Here is a 15,233-nt window from a genome sequence, read left to right on the forward strand (position 1 = left end):
TGAAGTAGTTCCCCTTGCTCTGCAAGGGCCGCAGCTTTTGTGGAGCGATGGGTAACGACGCTTCGTGGGTGACTGTGGTTGATGTGTGCAGAGGGTCCCTGGTTCGCACCCGGGTATGGGCTAGGGGATGGTTTAAAATTATACTGTTACACAAGCTCTTCTCTGTCCTGGCACCCCAATGGTGGAACCAGCTTCGCCCTGAAGCTTGGAGCACAGTCCCTGCCTATCTTTCGAAAGCACCAAAAAAACCTACTTCTTCAAAGAGCATTTTAGATAATGCCTCCCTCTCCCCAAAAGGGGGGTGTAAACAAATGTCTACACAACATTTGAGAGAAATAAGCTTTTCGTGCATGTGAAACAGTTCTGGGATCTTTTATTTTAGCTCATGAAACAACAATACATGTTGCCTTTATATTTTTGTTCAGTGTAGTTGCATGTGAGTTAGACATCTAATGGTAGCCCAGTGTGGGACAAGATCAAGGGATCCAAGAGCTCATGTCTGTCATCAGTGGTGGTCCACACTGCATTGCTATTGGATGAGCTTTCATGTCATATTCTACTCTCCCCCCTCCATGATGCAATTCACCCCAAAAAGACCAGTCAATCCACAGGATAACCTGAGCGCTTAATACATTGGAAAACGTGTTTCTGCAAGAAAAGACAACATTGCATTCATTTATTAGGGATGGACGCTAAATTCCAATACATGCACACTGCCACAGTCCTTTAAATGTATATAAAGTGTTGACATTGCAACGCTTGTCTCCCTGCTGCTGTTTCGTATAATATTTTTTATTTTAGAAAAAAACATTGACAATTAAATGGGATGCCTTGTTCTGCATAATTTAAACATAAACACAGTGGGAAAAGGAATGGCAATGCTTTAGACATTAGCCTCTTCATAACTCTACCACGCCCCCAACGCACCGCCTTCATGCAGCTTCAAAGGCCAAAAGTCCTCATCGCGTGACAGCCTGCAAAGGGCACGAGAAGCATTCACAGTAAAGGAGGATGAGGGAAAAGGTGTGGAGGCGTGGGTAGGAGGAGGAAAAGGTGTGGGGCGTGGGTAGGGGTAGGAAAAGGTGTGGGGCGTGGGTAGGAGGAGGAAAAGGAGTGGGGCGTGGGTAGGAGGAGGAAAAGGTGTGGGGGCGTGGGTAGGAGGAGGAAAAGGTGTGGGGGCGTGGGTAGGAGGAGGAAAAGGTGTGGAGGCGAGGGTAGGAGGAGGAAAAGGTGTGGGGGCGTGGGTAGGAGGAGGAAAAGGTGTGGGGGCTTGGGTAGGAGGAGGAAAAGGTGTGGGGGCGTGGGTAGGAGGAGGAAAATGTGTGGGGGCGTGGATAGGAGGAGGAAAAGGTGTGGGGGCGTGGGTAGGAGGAGGAAAATGTGTGGGGGCGTGGATAGGAGGAGGAAAAGGTGTGGGGGCGTGGGTAGGAGGAGGAAAAGGTGTGGGGGCGTGGGTAGGAGGAGGAAAAGGTGTGGGGGCGTGGGTAGGAGGAGGAAAAGGTGTTGGGGCGTGGGTAGGAGGAGGAAAAGGTGTGGGGGCGAGGGTAGGAGGAGGAAAAGGTGTGGGGGCGTGGGTAGGAGGAAAAGGTGTGGGGGCGTGGGTAGGAGGAGGAAAAGGTGTGGGGGCGTGGGTAGGAGGAGGAAAAGGTGTGGGGGCGTGGGTAGGAGGAGGAAAAGGTGTGGGGGCGTGGGTAGGAGGAGGAAAAGGTGTGGGGGCGTGGGTAGGAGGCGGAAAAGGTGTGGGGGCGAGGGTAGGAGGAGGAAAAGGTGTGGGGGTGTGGGTAGGAGGAGGAAAAGGTGTGGGGCGTGGGTAGGAGGAGGAAAAGGTGTGGGGGCGAGGGTAGGAGGAGGAAAAGGTGTGGGGGCGTGGGTAGGAGGAGGAAAAGGTGTGGAGGCGTGGGTAGGAGGAGGAAAAGGTGTGGGGGCGAGGGTAGGAGGAGGAAAATGTGTGGGGGCGTGGGTAGGAGGAGGAAAAGGTGTGGGGGCGAGGGTAGGAGGAGGAAAAGGTGTGGGGGCGTGGGTAGGAGGAGGAAAAGGTGTGGAGGCGTGGGTAGGAGGAGGAAAAGGTGTGGGGGCGAGGGTAGGAGGAGGAAAATGTGTGGGGGCGTGGATAGGAGGAGGAAAAGGGGAGAGAGAAGACAGGAATAGAAACAAAGTGACTGCAGCACTGGCCTTGGTTTTGACAGAAGGAGCGTAGTCCTGATTGTTACTCATTTCCATCGTCTTTGACACAAAGTCTGTTTACACACACACACACACACACACACACACACACACACACACACACACACACACACACACACACACACACACACACACAGCTTGATTTGTAAATCGGGAGGTGCCGGAACAAAAACAGAGAGAGGTGGGTGATCTAGGGAGTTCAGAGGTTCTGGAACGCATGAGAAAAAGTGCCATAGAGCAGAGGCACTTACAGAAGTTGTACACATGGAGAGCATTTTTAGTAGCCTAGGGTCCTGGAAAAATTTGGCCTTTCATAAACACATTTCATGCAATTCTAAGTAAATTTTACATGACTGCAGACTTTGGCATAATATTTTTTAATACCACACAAATGATAAAAATGGCAGGCTACTTGGACACCAACAAACTGAGAATCTGAGATCAATAAAAACGACCCTGCCTTAAATCCATCAATAGCCTAGGCCTAGGTGTGTGGAGAAACATAATGCAGGCTACAATATGAGTAAATAATAGTCCTAAAAATGATTTCCAGTGTTACTGACTCACCCAGTGATGCACAGCTCACTCCCTGGTGATGGCTGAAGCGCTCATGCCAAAAGCCTCTCTCCCTTTTACCTTGTAAAACAATATTTGGAAGTTGATCAAATATTTTGGTAGCCTAAAGCATAGTCTCCTATTTTCACCATGAGCCATTTGCTTTCCAACTTTCCCTCGATTGTACTTTAAATATTGTGAAAGGCCTGTTTTGTCTGCATTCGTTTTTTTTCACTGACAGATTTGCTGCGCGTTCCCGACTGTAGGCTATTTCTTGTTATTGGGCTACAATCCACAGCTAGGTTATTTTTTAAAAGAAGCTATTGATCCTCTGTAGCTAAATAATAGGCCTTCTCGTGGTGTAGTAGGCTGTTCTGAATAATTTCATTTATTTCTGAACAGACAGCAGTGATTATATAACTTTGGCAAATATATTTAAATTCATCAAGGGTGCTGCAGTTGCTTCAGAACCCTTCGTACGATTCTATAAGGAAATAAATGATGAAGTGCAACACTGGAGAGATGAGTTGCAGGCTCACATCTATCACAGCAGAGAGGGAGGGAGATCATATAAAGTTAATCTCATTGTAGTTATGTAAGAGACATTGGCCTGCTTCTCACGGAGCCACTGCCACGCGTTGGTCTCAAACATAGGTTACAATGTTGCACAAACCATAAACCCTGGCCGGCCCAAACCGAATCTACTCTTAGAATATTAGGCCGGAGCTGAAAATGTTATTTTTCACATTACATTGTTGGGGCAGGATAATTAACGAATTGGCAACTCGGATGAACTTAGCGCTTTTGTTCGAATTTTAACATTGCAAAAATGTACAATTATGATTTGTCATGCAACTGAGAGTTACTGGATCTGGCCAAATATTTTCCGGAAACAAAATAGTCCAAAACAGAGTTGATCCAGCGCAAATTAAGCACTGCACACACAATATATACAAAAGTATGTGGACACACTTTCAAATGAGTGGATTCGGCTATTTCAGCAACGCTTGTTGCTGACAGGTGTATGAAATAGAGCACACGGCCATGCAATCTCCAGAGACAAACATTGGCATAAGAATGGCCCTACTTCAGAGCTCAGTAACTTTCAACGTGGCAGTCATAGGACGCCACCTTTCCACCAAGTCAGTTAGTATTTGTTTTGCCCTGCTAGAGCTGCCCCTGTCAACTGTAAGTGCTGTTATTGTGAAGTGGAAATGTCTAGGAGCAACAAAGGCTCAGCCATGAAATGGTAAGCCACACTAGCTCACAGAACATGACCGCTGAGTGCTGAAGCGTGTACAAGTCATCTGTCCTGGGTTGCAACACTCACTACAGAGTTCCAAACTGCCTCTGGAAGCAACATCAGCAGAAGAACTGTTCGTCGGGAGAATCATGAAATGGGTTTCCATGGCTGAGCAGCCGCACGCACACAAGCCTAAGAATAACCTGTGCAATGCCAAACGTTGGCTGGAGTGGGGTAAAGCGCAGCACCATTGGACTCTGGAACAGTGGAAACGCGTTCACCTGGCAGTCTGACGGACAAATCTGTGTTTGGAGAATGCTAGGAGAACAGTAGCTGCCCCAATGCATATAGTGCCAACTTGTAAGTTCTGTGGAGGAGGAATAATGTTCCTTAGTTCCAGTGAAGAGAATATTAATGCTACAGCATACAATGACATTCTAGACGATTCTGTGCTTCCAACCCCATCGAACACCTTTGGATGAATTGGAACGCCGACTGCGAGCCAGGCCTAATCGCTCAACATCAGTGCCTAACCTTACTAATGCTCGTGGCTGAATGAAAGCAAGTCCCTGCAGCAATGTTCCAACATCTAGTAGAAAGCCTTCCCAGAAGAGTGGAGGCTGTATTAGCAGCAAAGGGGGGACCAAATGTATATCAATGCCCATGATTTTGGAATGAGATGTTCGATGAGCACGTGTCCACATACTTTTGGTCATGTAGTGAGAGACATACAGTACCAGTCAAGTTAGGACACACCTACTTATTCAAGGTTTTTCTTTACTTTGACCTTTTCTACATTGTAGAATAATAGTGAAGACATCAAAACTATGAAATAACACATATGGAATCATGTAGTAACCAAAAAAAGTGTTAAACAAATCAAAATATATTTTTGATTATTTAAAGTAGCCACCCTTTGCCTTGATGACAGCTTTGACACTCTTGACATTCTCTCAACCAACTTCACCTGAAATGCTTTTCCAACAGTCTTGGAGTTCCTACCTACGCTGAGCACTTGTTGGCTGATTTTTCTTTACTCTGTGGTCCAACTCATCCCAAACCATCGCAATTGGGTTGAGGTCAGGTGATTGTGGAGGCCAGGTCTTCTGATTTTTAATTTTATTTAACTAGGCAAGTCTGATAAGAACAAATTCTTATTTACAATGACGGCCTAAGAACAGTAGGTTAACTGCCTTGTTCAGGGGAAGAACGACAGATTTTTACCTTGTCAGTTTACGGATTAGATCTAGCAACCTTCCAGTTACTGGCCCAACACTCTGGCCCAACTAGGCTACCTGCCGCCCCTGATGCAGCACCATCACTCTTCTTCTTGGTCAAATAGCCCTTTTTGACCTGGAGGTATGTTTTGGGTCATTGTCCTGTTGAAAAACAAATGATAGTCTCTCTGAGCCCAAACCAGATGGGATGACATATCGCTGCAGAATGCTTTGTTAGCCATGCTGGTTAAGTGTGCCTTGATTTTTAAATAAATCAGTGTCACCAGCAAAGCATCCCCACACCTCCTCCTCCATGCTTCACGGTGGGAACCACACACGCAGAGACCATCCATTCACCTACTCTGCATCTCACAAGGACATGGTGTCTGGAATAAAAAAATTCTCCAATTTGGACTCCAGACCAAAGGACAGATTTCCACCGGTCTAATGTCCATTGCCCGTGTTTCAAGTCTCTTCTTCTTATTGGTGTCCTTTAGTAGTGGTTTCTTTGCAGCAATTCGACCATGAAGACCTGATTCAGTCTCTTCTGAACAGTTGATGTTGAGATGTCTGTTTATTTATTTTATTTAACTAGGCAAGTCAGTTAAGAACACATTCTGTTACTTGATTTCTGTGAAACATTTATTTTGGCTGCAATCTGAGGTGCAGTTAATTGCCGATTTCTGAGGTTGGTGACTAATGAACTTTCCTCTGCAGCAGAGGTAACTCTTTCTTTCTTTCCTGTGGCGGTCCTCATGAGAGCCAGTTTCATCATAGTGCTTGATGGTTTTTGCGACTGCACTTGAAGAAACTTTAAAAGTTCTTGAGATTTTCCAGATTGACTGACCTTCATGTAATGGACTGTGGCATGTAATGGACTCTTTGCTTATTTGAGCTGTTCTTGCCATCATATGGACTTAGTCTTTTACAAAACAGGGCTGTCTTCCATATACCAACCCTACCTTGTAACAACACAACTGATTGGCTGAAACGCATTAACTTTAATGAACTTTTAACAAGGCACACCTGTTAATTTAAATGCATTCCAGGTGATTACCTCATGAAGCTGGTTGAGAGAATGCCAAGAGTGTGCAAAGCTGTCATCAAGGCAAAGGTTGGCTACTTCGAAGAATCTCAATTTGTTTAACACTATTGGTTACTACATGATTTCATATGTGTTATTTCATAGTTTGATGTCTTCACTATCATTCACTATCAATCATAGAAAACAGTAAAAATGAAGAAAAACCCTGGAATGAGTAGGTGTGTCCAAACTTTTTATATATGTATATATATATATATATATATATACACATACATACATACACACACACACACACACATATATATATATACACATACACACACACACACATACATACACAAGCACCTTTAACCATGGGCCAACAGTGTCAATACTTTGCGCATGGTACACGGCCGCGCCAAAGAAAATAATAAAAACATATTGGTCAGGATAATAATTTTTTAAACTAAAATTGGCATTTGACATGATGATGCTCTATTGCCATTTTGGGGGAGGTAGGGGGACAAAGGTTCTTCTTTTGAGTTCATATTCAAGTTCTCTCCTTTTTTTCCTCTGGTGTACATCTTTTTCCTGTTAAAAAAAGTTCACACTTTTGTGATTTGCGTGTGCTGTTCCTCGTCAAAAGGTTCATTTTCCGGATCAGAGTCAGTGGTGTCGGAATATCGATAATGGTCAGGCTCATTGTCGCTAACGTCCGGAGTGACGGATGTCGAAGTGCTCACCTCGGAATTCAAAGAATCTTCCACGGTTTTTGTGAAATACAACTTCACCTAAAGCAGCGAGAGAGAAAGGGTAAGCCATAATATCAGAAAAGGGAACCTTGTAAAAGATGTAAAGATTTGTAGTACCTTCCTCATTAATTTAACCACGATAATCCATTACAACCATTAGTTTGAATGGCTCACCTTGAAATTAGGTGAGAAGTAGCGGTTAGCTTTGTCTTTGTTGGCCTTGTCCAGGTCATTCTTGGTCAGCGCGAGGATGAGGTAGTCCCCGTCACTGTCTTTGCCGCTGTCCCTGCGCTTGGTGCTCTGGGGGGGCTGGGCATGGGGGCCGTCCGGGGGCTGGTTCTGGACCCCTTCCATGTCGTTCACCACCACCACCACCGACCCATTCTCCACCTTCTCCATGCTCTCCTCCGATGGCCCGGGAATGAAGAAGGTGTTAACCCAGAAGTGGAACATCTTATCCTGTACAGTGGAGGGAGAGGGTGAGGTACTGACTAACTGTAATGGAGTCTGTCTGAAGATCATCGTGGTTATATTCACCACACTAATGGGTTTAGAAAAACTAAACAATTACAGTACATAGGTGTGAAAATAGTCAATTATTCAACACATTTCCAGGTAAGCTAGCCAATTATAACTTCCGAGTGCTGTTTATAACTTGTTCATTAGGATGATCATTAGGGTGATCATGTATGATACAATAGAAGACACACAATGAAACACTAGGGATGGGCACGGTTATTAGAATATCTGAAAGAACATTAGTATTACTTCAGTATTTATATACAAAAAAATATATTTAAAAAAAACGCCTATTTTAACAATAAAAAGACAGTCTAAAAAATATTTGTATGTGACATTGCTGCATAGCCTACAAGGATAGACGTTTACACAAAAAAAAAATTGGGCGCGCCACATAAAAAAAGACGCACCGGTAGCCTTCACACGTGTAGCTTGTTCGTCAGTCAATCAAAGCAGCGCTACAGTCAAGAGGCTCCATGTGTAGCAAGTGGGAGACTTCGAATCAATTCATTAAGTCAGATAAATACACTATTAGCAATAAGCACGAGTAAGACATTTAAAACGTGTTAACCCTCACAAGGCTGCTGTCCCAAACGGCATCCCTAGCCGCGTTTACGGACATATTCAATCGCTCCCTATCCCAGTCTGCTGTCCCCACATGCTTCAAGATGGCCACCATTGTGTCTGTACCTAAGGCAGCAAAGATAACTGAACAAAATTACTATTGCACCATAGCACTCACTTCTGTCATCATGAAGTGCTTTGAGGGACTAGTCAAGGATCATATCACCTCCACCTTACCGGCCACCTTAGACCCAATTCAGTTTGCATACCGCCCCAACAGGTCCCCAAACAATGCAATCACCATCACACTGCTCTATCCCATCTGGACAAGAGGAATACCTATGTAAAAATGCTGTTCATTGACTACAGCAGGATTCTACACCATAGTAACCTCCAAACTCATCATTAAGCTTGAGGCCCTGGGTCTCAACCCCGCCCTGTGTAATTGGGTCCAGGACTTCCTGACGGGCTGCCCCCAGGTGGTGAAGGTAGGAAACAACATCTCCACTTCGCTGATCCTCAATACTGGGGCCCCACAATGGTGCATGCTCAGCCCTCTTCTGTACTCCCCGTTCACCCATGACTGCGTGGCCATGCACACCTCCAACTCAAATCATCAAGTTTGCAGACGACACAACAGTAGTGGGCTTGATTACCAACAACGACGAGACAGCCTACAGGGAAGAGGTGAGGGCACTCGGAGTGAGGTGTCAAGAAAACAACCGCTCACTCAACGTCAACAAAACAAAGGAGATGATCGTGGACTTCAGGAAACAGCAGAGCGAGCACCCAACTATCCACATCCATGGGACAGCAGTGGAGAAAGTGGAAAGTTAAGTTCCTCTGCGTGCACATCACGGACAAACTGAAATGGTCCACCCACACAGTACCTCTTCAACCTCAGGAGGCTGAATAACTTTTACAGATGCACAATTGAGAGCATCCTGTCATGCTGTATCACCGCCTAGTATGGCAACTGCACCGTCCACAACAGCAAGGCTCTCCAGAGGGTGGGGTGGTCTGCACAACGCATCACCGGGGGAAAACTATCAGGAAGGCAAAAAAGATAAATAAGGACAACAACCAGCTGAGCCACTGCCTGTTCATCCCGCTATCATCCAGAAGGCGAGGTCAGCACAGGTGCATCAAAGCTGGGACCGAGAGACTGAAAAACAACTTCTATCTCAAGGCCATCAGACTGTTAAACAACCATCACTAACACAGAGAAGCTGCTGCCTACATACAGACTCAAATCATTGGCCACTTCAATAAACGGATCACTAGTCACTTTAAACAATGCCACTTTAATAATGTTTACATATCTTGCATTACTCATCCCATATGTATATACTGTATGTTAAACCATCTATTGCATCTTGCCTATGCCGCTCGGTCATCGCTCATCCATATATTTATATGTACATATTCTTATTCCATCCCTTTAGATTTGTGTGTATTAGGTAGTTGTGGAATTGTTAGATTACTTGTTAGATATTACTGCACTGTCGGAACCAGAAGTACGAGCATTATGCTACACTCACATTAACATCTGCTAACCGTGTATATGTGACCAATAAAAATGCATTTGATTTGATCAACACCTGTAGCCCAACTGATGCAGAACAGTGGCTGTAAATAAATATGCTGAAGCATGGGGTTTGTCCATCTGCATTTACCCCATTGGACACAACATCCAGATTGTTGTAATTATTAATATTATTATAAATATTTATTCTTCACTCAAACATTCAATTTTTTTATTTTTTACAAAGTATGAAATTGCCCTTTTAAGATGACATTGCCCCTTTTAAGAGCTCTGTTGCACAGCTGTGCCTAAACCATGCTTGGAACTCTGGTTGCAAAAGTGCATTTGTAAAAAATAATAATAATATAGATATATTTACATAGTAGCAATGTAAAACTGGGATCCCCTCTTAACATTTGCCAAATCTGCTTTATTTTTTTCTTCTTCATATGACTGAATTAAGAATGGTTGCCTGTTAACTGCTTGTCAGAATACATGTTTCCCTCCCTCCTGGCTCTCACAACTTGAATGCGCCTCAAGGAATATTTATCACGCATAGAACACACCGACCAGGTAAATAGGTCAACTATTCTACAATAAGGTTGTCTGGTTTTGTTTGAATAATACTACATGGCAAAAATCAGTGGAGTAAAGCACGTAAGTAAAAATACTTGAAAGACTAAGTCGTTTTTTGGGGGTATCTGTACTTTACTATTTATATTTTTGACAACTTTTACTTCACTACATTCCTAAAGAAAATGATGTACTTTTTACGCCATACATTTTCCCTGACACCCAAAAGAACCAATTACATTGTGAATGCTTAGTAGAACATGAAAATGTTCAAATTCACACAATTATCAAGAGACCATCCCTGGCCATCCCTACTGCCTATGTTCTGGCTGACTCACTAAACACATGCTTCGTTTGTAAATGTGTGCCCCTGGCTATCCGTAAATTTAAAAAACAAGAAAGTGGTGCTGTCTGGTTTGCTTAATAATAGGAATTTTAAATGATTTACACTTTTACTTTTGATACTTAAGTATATTTAAAACCTAATACTTTTAGACTTTTACTCAAGTAGGAGTTTACTGGTTGACTTTCACTTTTCCTGAAATCATTTTCTATTAAGGTATCTTTACTTTTACTCAAGTATGACAATTGGGTACTTTTTCTACCACTGGCAAAAATAGCAGCACTGGAAAGTTGCATCCTGAGTGATAAAGTATAGGCTTTAAATTACTTTGCCAGCAGCTACAGTAGGCTACACCCCACTGTTGGAGTTGAGCGCTGCTTTTGGTGCGCATCAACAATCATTCATGTCAGTTCAGTGGACACATCATAAGAGAAAATAAAATATTTGAGAATACATTTATTTGGGAACATACATACTTCTGTCTGTAGTAGGCTATGACATCTCCAAACCAGACCCCCTACCCCCCAGAGATTTTTTATTGTGGCTGTACACTGATCTCAAAAACAACCTCTCCAGAATCCATATGATGGAAATCGGTAGCAGTTATGGAGAACTTTAACCCCTGGGTAGGCTGTTGTTTCATATGTTGGAGACAAGTAGCGCAAGTCAGTTTAGCTACTTTCTCTCTCACTCTGTGCCACACACAGTCTGTCACACACACCCGCCCCTCCCCCACCCTCTCTCTCTCTCTCTCTCTCTCTCTCTCTCTCTCTCTCTCTCTCTCTCTCTCTCTCTCTCTCTCTCTCTCTCTCTCTCTCTCTCTCTCTCTCTCTCTCTCTCTCTCTCTCTCTCTCTCTCTCTCTCTCTCTCTCTCTCTCTCTCTCTCTCTCTCTCTCTCTCTCTCTCTCGTCGCGGGATTAAAAAATATGTATACTTTCTTTAAAACATGTATTTCGACTTTGTACATTTCCGTAAAAATACGAAATATTATTCAAATAGTGAAATAATTTAAAATGCTCATCTCTATTAACCACAATTCATTGAAAAAACAGCAATTGAAAATGGCTGAAGCCAAGGGAATCCAGGGGGAAACTAGGGACACTCGTGATGGGTGGAACAAACCAACCTTCTTCATCATTTTGTTTTGCTTGTGAAAGAACTCCACTTTGATGTCTCCACACACGGGCAGCGGTTGGGGAAACTCAAATAGCATGTGCTTTTCTTCCCTCCGTGTGTGAGCCGGGTTGGATGTGTGGATCTTGACTTTAAGTTGATACACCACAAACTGAGGATCTAGAGAGGCGTGAGTGTTTCAGAGACAGGGGGCAGAGATAGGGAGAGAGGTGGCAACGAAGGGTAACAGAGGTAGAGAAAGAACAAGACAGTATACAAATGTTAGTTTCTTGGAGTTGCTGCCATGTCCACATTGCAGGACAGTTGGACAGTTAAAGAAAACCCTAGTTGTGAGTTCTTGAAAACAGTGTAATCCCATAAAGAAGGAGTGAGGGAAAGAACCAGACCACAAATAACACCCAAAAAGAACCAAAACCAAAGCCATGGGACCCTATTCTGATGACTGTTGCACTTCCGTCAATAACAAACGGACTGCATTACATTTATTAGAGTTTGAAACTACTCATAAGGTGGTTGGTTGGTCTTTATATGCCTCCACACTGCAATGTCTTAACACTACATCTTCTTCTAGCCTTCACTAGAAGAGCATCTACCTAGTTCTGGTTGGGACTGGGTCCAAATGAACAGTGTATGAGGGAAGTACATCAAAATGGATGAAAGGCTCATTTACCCCAATGCCAATTCCCTTTCTTGAAGCCCAGAGGGATCGGCTCGCTCCTGTTTTTAATGGTACTGTCCCCTTACAGAGAGAGAGAAGGAGATTAACACACAGCCTGGCTGGGCTGGCACTGGCTGGGGCTTCAGAACACAGCCAGAACACTTATATCAGTAAATATATAGGCAATTGCCAAAATAATGGAAATACTTCAGTAAATGAGGGATAAAAAGTATATTGAAAGCAGGTGCTTCCACACAGGTGTGGTTCCTGGATCATGTATAAAAATGCTGGGCTGGCCATTATTTTGGCTACCATGGCTATACCTCCATAGAATGACATTTTCACCATACACAGGGCACGAGTGGTCACTGAATAGTTTGAAGAGCATGAAAACTATGTAAACCATGTCCTGGCCATCTCAGTCAACAGATCTCAACCCAATTGAACACTTATGGGAGATTCTGGAGCCGCACCTGCGTTTTCCACCAACAAAACACCAAATGATGGAATTTCTCATAGAAGAAAGATGTAGCATCACTGCAATAAAGTTCCAGACATTTGTAGAATCTATGCCAAGATGTTTCGAGGCTGTTCTGTCTCGTGGTGGCCCAACGCCGTGTTGAGAAGACACTTTATATTGGAGTTTCCTTTATTTTGGCAGTTAACTGTATATGCTAGATGATCAATTATGTACATACGCAGCCACACATCTAGAAACAACATACTTGGCATTCAAATGGAGATAACTTAAAACTAGTCAACAAGACACAGGACACATGGTTAATAATTCACAGGAAGAAAAAAAATCTGGGAACTTCAGACTAACGTTAGATAGTCCAAGGACGTCTCAAATCCCCATTGCAGAAGGCTGCATCTAGCCTGTTTGTTTCTAAAAATGTGCATTCACCAATGAGAAATGTCTTATATGTTAGTATTATATGCTAGTCCCAATGAAAGTCTAGTCTTCTCCAAATTAGCTTCTCACTCAATACACCTCAGCATTTAGCTGACACTTTAGATTGAGTGCTAACAAGCAACATTATGTAACTATATAGTTCAACATAAAAAGGGAACGTCAAACTCAGAATAGGGCCCTCTTTAGGGAGTATTAAAGGGAAAGAGAAGAGTGTGTGCAGAGCAGTTGAGCACATTCAGGTGTTAGGTGAGAGCATCACAGAGAACTCAAGGAGGAAACAAGTGACGCATTGATAAACCCCAAAAGGAAAGATGATCTGTGACTCAGGCACATTAAACCAGAAAAAGAGGAAAAATGGAAAAATATTAAAATAATTGTTTCACAGAGAAGTTTATCCAAGCAAATTACATACAGTAGATGCACATGATTAGAAATGCACATATTCAATTAGATGAAAGACATAGGATAGATCATTGGAGTTGTTTGATTAAAGATTGGTGTTGAAAAACTGTCTACTTGAGCTAGGAGTTGTGCGAACCAATTTGTGCAGTTTCTAAAAATCCTTGAACATCCATAATAATTGCAGTTCTTTTTCAAGAAGAGCAAATATTGAGAATTTAAAAAACTATCAAATATAATCTCTGTGAGAGGTCCTTGGTGACTTGTTATTTTGAAACAAATTGAGACATACTGCATTCATCTTCTGAACTGCAGAAAAAAACATACAACTTGGATACGCAGGTAAAAACCCAGCCTTGATGAATGCAGTTGGGAGTAGAGATTGTCATATATTTTCTCTCTTATTAATAACTAACCATCTTTCTTAAAGAGCACAAGTAACTGATCAAGAGCTTGGCATCAATGTAAAGTATATAATGTCTCTCTACTAACGTGGGTGAACGTATGCACACTCAGAGCGTGCCAATTCGTTTAAAGAGTTACGCCCTGGGTCAGAGGTGAAGTTAAACATGAGAGTGACTCACTGCAGGTGCCTCCGCTGAACATTGGCAATGTCTCAAAAACCATTTTATGGAAGAGCAGAGCCACTGGCTTGTAGTCCAGCTTGTTCTTCAGCAGGTGGCTGTAGTAGTACACATAGCGCCGTTGGCTCGGGATTGTCACTCCCTGAAAAGGAAAAACAAACAAAAACAGTCAATGCAAGAGAATTAACTCATAATTAAATAATTACCACACAGTAGGATATACAGATTGTAAAAAATATAAAATATGTCTTGGAAATTAAGTATTGATATAAAGGCAGGTCTAGGACAAAACAAAGAAGATCTAGACCTATTCTGCTTTTATGAGACTTCCCGCACTGAGTACTAGCGTAGTCATCGACCACAGCAAGTCACTGACCTTCTTGTCCCTTGTCCGCACTTCCCCATAGAAGTCGAGGGCCTCCTGGGGCTCTTGGAACTTGCTGCGGTGCAGGAGGTAGGCGCAGATCATCACCCCAGTGCGGCCCTTCCCTGCCTTGCAGTGGATGGCCGCCACATGATTGTCATCCTCGCTCAGCCACTGGTCCAGATCTTCACAGAATGGCTTGATGAGCTCTAGCTGAGGCGGATTGTGGTCTTCAAAGGGGTACTGTGCAACTGGAGGGCGGAGAGAGAAAAATATATATACACAAAGTTCCCTTTCAGCCACCTGGCTCTAAAAACTTAAATGTGAGATAGGTGACAGTGAAGTGTCAGGGATGTTTTTGATGGCGTACCTCTGCAGTTAAATTTGGCAGCATCATAGTGTCGTTCTACACAACTGAAATGGGAAGGATTTCAGTCAGTGGTCATGAAGGACCAATTAATTTGTAAAAAAAAAACATTGATATTATCATGCAAGCATATACTTACAGATTGTAAATCTTATAATGGCTTTTATGTTTTGAGTCAAGAAACCTGTTGAGGCGCAGTTACATTCAGAACATTACACAACTACAGAAATTGACAACGTAATGCATTTAATGACATGCTACAAAATAGACAACGGCGCAAAATATTTGACACTACACCTCAGGATACTTTAT

At 43.1% G+C, this 15,233-nt stretch overlaps 1 protein-coding gene across 2 annotated transcripts in view; it reads right to left on the minus strand.

Annotated features, from left to right (window-relative positions):
- Positions 1 to 5,928: 5,928 nt before the first annotated feature.
- The window catches only part of LOC109899723 (phosphatidylinositol 3,4,5-trisphosphate 3-phosphatase and dual-specificity protein phosphatase PTEN), a 31,171-nt gene continuing 21,866 nt past the window's right edge, over positions 5,929 to 15,233 (minus strand). Inside the window, exons 3-10 of one of the 2 annotated variants that reach the window (XM_020495191.2) lie at positions 15,061 to 15,105; positions 14,925 to 14,968; positions 14,567 to 14,805; positions 14,191 to 14,332; positions 12,304 to 12,372; positions 11,626 to 11,792; positions 7,150 to 7,434; positions 5,929 to 7,014 (exon numbers count right to left, since the gene is read on the minus strand). In XM_020495191.2, the coding sequence (XP_020350780.1) occupies positions 6,829 to 7,014; positions 7,150 to 7,434; positions 11,626 to 11,792; positions 12,304 to 12,372; positions 14,191 to 14,332; positions 14,567 to 14,805; positions 14,925 to 14,968; positions 15,061 to 15,105 (1,177 nt within the window). In that variant the 3' untranslated portion in view covers positions 5,929 to 6,828. The remainder of the gene's footprint in view (positions 7,015 to 7,149; positions 7,435 to 11,625; positions 11,793 to 12,303; positions 12,373 to 14,190; positions 14,333 to 14,566; positions 14,806 to 14,924; positions 14,969 to 15,060; positions 15,106 to 15,233) is intronic. The other variant, XM_031835697.1, reaches the window with a different exon arrangement.

The sequence above is a fragment of the Oncorhynchus kisutch genome, linkage group LG11 (assembly GCF_002021735.2).
Source record: "Oncorhynchus kisutch isolate 150728-3 linkage group LG11, Okis_V2, whole genome shotgun sequence".
NCBI lineage: Eukaryota > Metazoa > Chordata > Actinopteri > Salmoniformes > Salmonidae > Oncorhynchus > Oncorhynchus kisutch.